The 8,609-nt window shown below is 41.9% G+C and overlaps 1 protein-coding gene across 2 annotated transcripts in view; it reads left to right on the top strand.

Annotated features, from left to right (window-relative positions):
• The first annotated feature begins 6,204 nt into the window (after positions 1-6,204).
• pdgfc (platelet derived growth factor c) overlaps positions 6,205-8,609 on the top strand; it is a 40,344-nt gene continuing 37,939 nt past the window's right edge. For both annotated transcript variants that reach the window (XM_079268447.1, XM_079268446.1), the window contains exon 1: positions 6,205-6,873. In XM_079268447.1, coding sequence (XP_079124573.1) covers positions 6,762-6,873 — 112 coding nt within the window. In that variant the 5' untranslated portion in view covers positions 6,205-6,761. The remainder of the gene's footprint in view (positions 6,874-8,609) is intronic.

Here is an 8,609-nt window from a genome sequence, read left to right as displayed (position 1 = left end):
CAACTTGTATTTGCCACATAGCTTATTTTCTGCAGGATTCCAAGGTGACTAATGGTATCATCATCGATTTTATATAAAGCCTTGGGGTTTATGAAGCATGTTAAAGACTTTTTGTATGTGACACATGATTGATGTTCCTCTGAAGTGCAAAGTATTCTGTAGGGAGCTGAGCTTTCTGCTGGTGGTGGGTAAAATCCCAAGGCTCGACTAACCAAAAAAAACAGTAAAATACTGCTCATTCTTGTCAAAATGGTGTGTGTGTGTGTGTAAGGCTTAGATCAGCTTAAAGTAATGTCGACAACTGCTAATATGATGGAGTTTCTTCTCCTTGAGCAGCCAAACGCTGTCGATTTAATCTTGAAAAACTCGTTGAGGTGGATTACCCTTCCTGCTACCTCACCTGAAATGGACAAGAAAGGATGGTCATTAGTATATAACAGCAATCAGCCGCTCACTGTGTATTATTGAATCTAGCTTTCCAGTTTTAGCGTTGGATGCCCATATGGCTCATATAAAAATCCTAAATTGGTACCAAATAGAGTTGGTTACCATGGTGGTGCTAGAAATTGCAATGATATTGTCTATGTTACAAACAGAATTCCCTCAAAATATTTGGCATTAGTTAGTATAAACCACAGCATGCGCCTGGATTTGCTTGTGGTTTCTACTTTTTCCAAAAGCCATAACAGTTTGTGTAATTTTTCATTCATTTTGTGAGTTGATTTAAAACAGGAAGCCAGATATTTTGTTCCCTCAGTGAAAATGAAATTCATTGCAGAACAAAACTGAGGCAATTTTTCCCACAATTTTTCGATCGGTATCTCGTCCATCCATCACTTAATGTCAAACAACTTGGGCGGCCTTTCCCACATTGATCCCCGTGGTATAATTTTGCCTGACAAGGCATTCCATTTGCGTGCACAAATTAATCAGCACCACATGCATGGAGATTAATGATTTATGTCACAGGGCATGGTTCTGGTGTTACAATCAAGACGCTTGCGATGGAGCACAAGGATCCTTTTGTGTTGTCGACAAAAATGTTCACTCGCTGGCTACGAGCCATGTGTCTGATGGACAACCATGTGCCGTTCCAGAAATATGTCGGGCTGGATTGAACCAATCTGTTGTGGTATTATACCTGGCATGCAGAGCACATTTCTACTTCACTATTGTAGCTCAGGGGAGTTATATGTGTTGTCAGATTCTTATTCAAACGAAAAGAAAAAGCTTTTTACAGAGGGAGACTCGCACAAGCGTTGCCACTGAATATCTTTTTCACTGTGCTGCTACGTGATGGGTCGTTCTTTTCCAGAGAATGTTCATGGACACAACTGCAGATCAGACAAGATAAATCCCTTGGAAGAGGAAGAAGCAGATGTCATCCGTGCTGTCAAAGGGAAAGAGACTTTAATGGAAATCACGAGGGATAAAGATAGAACAAAAAGCCGCAGGACTGATGGGGTTTGTGTGCAAAGTGGATTTGATGAATTTTAACATCATGCATTGTTTCGGGTAAAGGAATGAAAAAGAAAATAGTCGTACGTGGAGATGTATGCTTGTTATTTGTAAATAGTGCTGTAAAAATGTTGATCGTGGGATTTGATCCTCAAGGGGAGTTCAACAATGAACTGCTTTTCCTTGTCAGCACATCCTTCATATGAATTATAGATGAGGTTGTTTTTTTCTACAAGCACCCAATGCCCAGAATTACATTTTTGATGTTCTTGAACTTTTTATATAAAACAAGGTTTACCATTTAGATTTACTGTTTAGCTTAGTTTTCACTCCTGTTACACAAAGCCATATTATACGTGGTACAACTGAAGCACTTTAACATAAGGCAGATATACAACATTAGCAACCACAAAAACCAGTGCATTCTATCCAAACTGCACAGACTCAGTGCATTCTAAAGTGCAACACGAACCAAGATTGTGATGGCGGCATGGAGCCAGAAAGATGCTCAGTGGGAGTACTTTTGGCTGGTGAAGGAGGAGACTCCTCAAGGAGCAAGAGGATGAAAAATGAAATGTATTTGAAACAAACAGTGATTTGCTTGCCACATAATGGCTCCTCTGTTGTTATCAGGGAACACATATTATAATACAATACATCTTGTGATTTATTTTCCTTTCTTCAATGTTTATATTTTTCCAACATCATAATAAAACACATAAATGTGTTGTTTTATTCCCAGCATGTACTTTCATACTCAGACTCCCGGTTCATTTTCAGGGCATCCAGGAGCGATAACAAATAGAGTCAGACAGCATCCTAAAATGAACAAGTGCAGTTCAGGTTCTGCTGTGAAACACTGGCTGCAGAGAAATGTAAAGGATAAATGCATCAGACAAGAATATCCGTGTTTTGGTGTAATTAATGGGTCGAGCACAACACTGACACGCTGAATTCAGCGAGTACTGGTCCACTGGGGCCACACGTACTACTGTACAGTAGGTTCTGTGCTCTGTTAACAGCACGGTCACAGTGCTTTTCATAACATACTCTGTCACATTACATGTCTTGTATATAAATGATTTGATTCAGGAGAATATTTAACGAATAAACTGGAATCTAATGTACGATTAAAAACTGAAGGGGGATGTTTGAATTTAAATTTAACTTTAATTAAATTTCCATTACGTGTCCAGGATGTGGGTACAAAACATGCTTTAATACTATTTTATGTCACTTTATGCTTTATGAAATATTTTTTACCCCATCACATTCATTTGACAGCTACTTTTCACATTTTATATGCAAAACAAAAAAAGATCAGGTGATAAGATATGATGCAATGTCTGAATAAACACCCCAGTGGTATCAAACATACTTACAATTGGCTCCAACTTAACCAGCTAAAACATAAAATCGATGATTTCATGTAAATGCATCAGCACTAATAAACCAATAACATGAAAAATAATGGCATTAGTGACACTGTTAAAGGTGATAATGTGCATATTGGGTCATTTTAATTTAAATATAATTTAGTATATTTAGCTGAGAACACCTCTTGTGTGTTGTTGTATTTGGAGTGGTTTTACCGCCCTCTTGGTGGCGCCATGTTGGAAGGAAATACAGCAACTGTGCCGTCTTGGATGTCCCTATGGTAGATAAAACATGATGAAGTGCCCCCTAGGGTGCCCTTCTGGTGGAGAAAAGTAGATGCAGTGTACTAATAGGTGTCATTAAAAGGAGAAAACAAGATGTAGCGCCATATATAGGCTGCTGCTAGAAAACCTTCACTTGCCCCACCAGGAGCCACTGGCTACTGCTAACAATTAAATGTCTTAGATCGTATCGGTGGTTATGTAACTGAGACCAGTTGAATATCAATAACAGACGACCACCAACGAACAATGTAACCAATTTAATGCAACAAAGGCAACAGGTGGGGTAAAACATATTTAGCAGAGCATAAAGTGACATAAAATAGTATTAAAGACTGTTTTATGTCCACATCCGGATGATAACACTTTACCATATAATTTATTTGAATCACATGATAATGTGCTTTCCTTAAAATGAGACTAGAGTAAAATCAAATGTTGTCTTGTCCAGAACAGACGTTTCCCACAGTGGCTTCAGCAAGTGTTCAAGGGGCAACTGCCTGACTGACTGTAGCTCTGAGGGGCACCACCAGGGGGCTCTGGTTTCAAAGCCAAGTGCAGCAGGGGCAATTACAGCAATCACCATGATCTCAAACTTAAGCAGAAGACTTTAATATTCATAGAATGGCTCACTGATATAGAAGCGTGGCCACATGCTGAAGGACACAGCACCCTTAGTGCATTAGCACAACCTTGTATCTGTGATTCAATGATAAGAACTCATCAGGCATAACAATGAATGTAAAAGACTTCAATTTGTTATAAATTCTGAGAAAATGTGAGTCATTTCTTTCTAAATTCCTCTGCTGGCACATTTCCCTTAACTCCTCCAACGCAGGACCACACAGCAAAAGCTCCTGCTGCTGCTGCAGGAGCTTTTGACCATATAAAGGAAGTCATCTCCCCTTTTCTTTCTTCAAGATGTAATAATGAGCTGCGATCTGGATGTGGCAAACGTGTCCGCTCCCTTGATTTTTACTTCATATCACCTGGAACAAAACTGGTGTTTTGCAGACAAAGTGGCAGGTGCGTTGTGTAACCCGGACTGATTGGGAGAGCGCATTTGTTTGTTTGACAGTTATGTGTCCCGAAAAGGCAAGCAAGTCCAATGGGCTTCAGCTGGGAGCCGACAACTGTGAGTTCTCCATTGTATACATTTCCATCTCCAGCCTGCCCGGTGGACGCAGAGCCCTCCTGGCTGGCATGTCTCTGTGTGTTAGCCGTGACCCAAAAGGTCTGCCTTGTTTCTAATTTCCTCTGTTTATTATATTTCTTTGTATCAAAGCCTTCCCAAGACCACCATGGAAGCAGCAATCAAATGTGGACAACGAGACAAAATACCCAGCTTTTACAGACAAAACCTCAAGGGGTGAATGAGTGTGTTATGAGTGTGCGAAAGAGAGAGGGATTCCACATTGTGAAGTGCTGACATCTGCTGCAGGCCCTTGCAGGGCTGGAATGTGATACCCTCCTTTACACAAAGGGCCTTGGCCCTTGCAGCAGGCACAAGAAGACCTCTATATGCCCCTCTCCACGGGGGCAACACACGTATGAAATGACTGGATCGATGCCCCGTGCCTTCTTTTCCCAGACATTAACTCTGATTAAAACCACAAAACCTCCCTTCATACCTTGATGCTGGGGAGATGGCTGCTCTTCAACTCTCTTTGAGGTGGTGGTTTCTGAGCTATGTGAGACTGGGGGGGGGGGGGGGGGGGGGGTAAATTGCTGCAGCATTACATCATGTGTCTGGCTCAATGGGTTCAATATGTCTCCAGCTCCCCTTTGATTGTTGTGTCTGTGCTGGACCAGACATACCATACACTGGGGGGGAATACTATGCGGAGTTTGTCATCCCAATAGAACGGGAGGAACCACATGAAACGCAGTTGATGAGGTACAACAGTGTGCCGGGGAGAAAGGAAATTCTGGAACAGGAGAGAGTATTGTTCCAAGCGGTGTCTCTGCTTTGATATGACAAATTGAGAAGCTCTTAAACATTTCCTTCCACAGAAACATTTCGGCAGAATGCACAACAGCGTGCTGAAGAGTCTGGAGTGTGGGCACACATCTATCTTTCATCTCTCTATGGGGAAAATGAATCAAGGCTTTTAAACAATCACTCCATGGGTACAACAAGCTTACTTATGCATATTTTCTTATGGAACGTTTCCTTTTTGAGTGGTGAAGCTTCCTGGTGTGATTCTGCACTGCAGACTTCATTGTTTAACGTATATGTTATGAATTTGACGGACCATGATGCACTGGGTAAAAAAATGTAAGACGCCCAATAGAAAGAGTACAAAAAGGATATGTAGGAGCACTAACACAGAGGGAACAAAAGAGACACACACAGTAAAGAGTGCATGTTTGTCCTTCCTCCAATAGGCCACAGTGTTAACACTCACTGTCACTAGAAAACTCTAGAAAACTATGTACATCTTAATCAACATGTCGTATTGTGTGAGACAGAGAGTGAATAATTCTACATGGAATACAAATATATCTTCTCTACTTTAGTCTTTACAAAATGTGTAACATTCACTGATCATTTTTGAATGATTCCAGAATGTATGGGGAAGTTGTTCTGGCAAACAAAACAGAATGAGACAAAAAAACTCGAACAGTATTAGACCCTTTATTTTATTTATTTGTTTTGTATTGAGCTCCAAAAATGTCCACTCCTATCTGGAATTTGAGTGGAACAGTTACTTTCCCAGTGTGGAAGAAACGGTCTGTAAAGTTACATTAATGATTCCATTGTATCAACTTCCTTCTTAATTCATAACAGACTCTGCTGAGCGGCTCAGTTATCTGGAGACACTTTTCCTGGACTGGAAACATGTAAAACTCTTTGCAACACGTGGAACTGCATTTGACAATTCGTAACTGAAAGTGGGTGAAACACCTCATTGGACAAGGCAGCAGCAACGGAATAGTTAACACGCCGGGGAGTTTCCTCGGCTGGGAAGTTGTACTTTATGTACAGCACCTGTTGTGCCGACTGTTGGCAGTCTCCACAAACCCAACCGAGCAGCGATACTTTAGCTCAGTGTCCACCAAGTTATGACTCAAGACCTCGCAGGACAACACAACCCGTCTCGGTGTTGCGTGGTTTCTGGGTACAGACTGTATCAGGTTGCTGCACTCTCTCGCTGTCTCTGTGTGAGCTTTCGCTGTAATGCGTAAAGATCAACGGGGATTTATTCAGACGGAGTCAAGAACGCACCGTGGACGCGCGCTTTAGCCAAAATGCATCTGTGCTTTTCTAAGGATCTTGTACCATAGATGACATGTCTACATACGGGCGATTTTGCAACTAATTCCAGGATTATAATTACATAGAACAAAGCTTTGTCCAACTCAGTAACCAATTTATCTCAGAACCAACAGGTGCGCACTTTCGTTACGCGGAAGCGGCGAGGTCTGCGAGCTTTGGATGAGGATTTGTCTTGATTTAGGGAGATACAACTTTCACTTTTTTCCAGAAGGACTGATGATAAAGATTATGTGGATTCTACTCTGCCTGTACCCTCTCCAAATGTGTCCGAAACAGCACTGGTGTCCCGTCAACGACGCACGTGTGTGGTGATACAAACCATCCCGTCAACAGCGCTTTGCGATCGCCAACCACCACTATTCCAAATGATCCTAACATTCATATTCCTTCTTGCATCGCTTCTCCAACAATATGGCTCGGAAGCGGAATCAAGTCATGTCAGCAAATTTCACCCCCCAAGTGTAAAGGAGCAAAACGGTGAGTTGTCATTGTTTGTTTTACGACATTTAGAAAAAGGCATGACGTTGAACATAAACTCTCTCACACACGTAACACAATGCTTGAAAACATTCGTTTTAAATGCACATCTTGCTTGAGTTCAAACTGCAATGAATGGGAGCGTTTCATTCAGTTTAAACTGCACTATCCAGGATAGGAAGTGCAAAATTACCTTTTACCTTTTAAAGTGTACCCGTGTACGTTTAAGGGGGAAAACCCTCTGGAATTCCACGTCCCCCGGGGGATGTTTTCCCCGTGATCACAAAAAAAGGCTCCATTCATGCAGCAGTAGCTCCGGGCGATGCAATTTGCTGCAGAAATCCAGTTATATCAATGTTTAACGTGATGTCCACCTTAGGCTGAAGTTGAGTTGCATTAAGTTAATAATTATATATCCTCGGATGATGTCTTGCCATCATTTGCAATTTGGCAATCACGCTCTTTGTTGTTGGAGTGTGTGGGCGCGAGCGTGTGTAGTGGGGAGCTATGGGGTCATCTTTCAAACTTGAAAAAAGCAATAGATTTTCCAATGATGCACTTGATGCACTGACTCATGTTGGTTTCTCATCCCGATGGAATTGTTTTTTCTTTCTACTCGCAACACACTCAGTTAGATACATTGTTTTACTTAATTATTAATAAAACAATACGACTAATAATACTAATAACTATGTATGCTTACTAGATCAGGCAATAATAACTTGCTATCCTTCTCCAGACACTTGTTTTGTCTTATACACTCTTCAATTCATCAGAAGGATCCAGTGGACTGTTCAACCACTGTACAAGTTCATGTGATTAAGTTGTTAATTATTAATAAATGGATTTTGGTCCAGATGTCCAACAACTTTTTTGTAGAAGCTCAATCCATCAGATGGGTCTTCCTGGTTGAGTAAAGAGCTATAGCTAAACAGACAAAGCATGAGCTGTGCAGGATTATCCTAATCTTGGAAGCAAAAAGGCTGTTCTTATAAATGTGTTATAGGTGATCTATAAAGCATTCGTACATTATTTATTAACTGCCAGAGAAGGGCAGTAAACAGTCAAACATTTGTATCAGACTGACATATTGACAGATATTTATACAACAACATGAAAAGACAACAGGAACTTAGAGGCTCAGGTTCAAAGTAACAACACGCCTGCACCCTGCAGACGTTGCACTGCTCAAACTTCATTCATTACTCAGCCTTCCATAGCCAGTGGGTTTGACTGGCCTTGAGTGAGGACATGCAGCGCTGACTTCACTACAGTAACAGTCAGGGCTGGGAAATCAGAGCCTCCCGCCGGGATCTCCAGGTTTAATCAGGACGGCCGAGAAAGGAAAACAACAGTGAGGAGAGAGGGGAGGGAGAGGGTTGAAGGTGGAGGGGGGCGGTGCGGGGTGGGGAGATGTTGAACTTGTCAAAGAACTCTTTGAAAGAGCGGTCACACATTGGCTGAGGGCGAAGTTACCCAGGCCGTCTGTGACCTTTGACTGAGCGCTCACCGTTGGCGCGCTTGATTGCTGATGCTTTGCGAGACAATTTGATATCGATCTGAGGGGGGGGGGGGGGCCAGACCTGTCTGGCATGTTTCGTAGTTGCAGAGAGAGTTATGGTCCCCGGTCGTATTAAACTTGGCAAGCGGCTGCTGATTATTCCATAAGATATCAGAGGGGGCTGTCTCCCAGTGAGGGCCAGTGCTGTGTGAAGTAACCATCTGTCACAATAAAT

This window comes from Melanostigma gelatinosum (genome assembly GCF_949748355.1).
Source record: "Melanostigma gelatinosum genome assembly, chromosome: 5".
Taxonomy (NCBI): Eukaryota; Metazoa; Chordata; class Actinopteri; order Perciformes; family Zoarcidae; genus Melanostigma; species Melanostigma gelatinosum.
The sequence above is the reverse complement of the archived record's forward strand: the minus strand, read 5'-3'. Positions and strand labels throughout refer to the sequence as shown.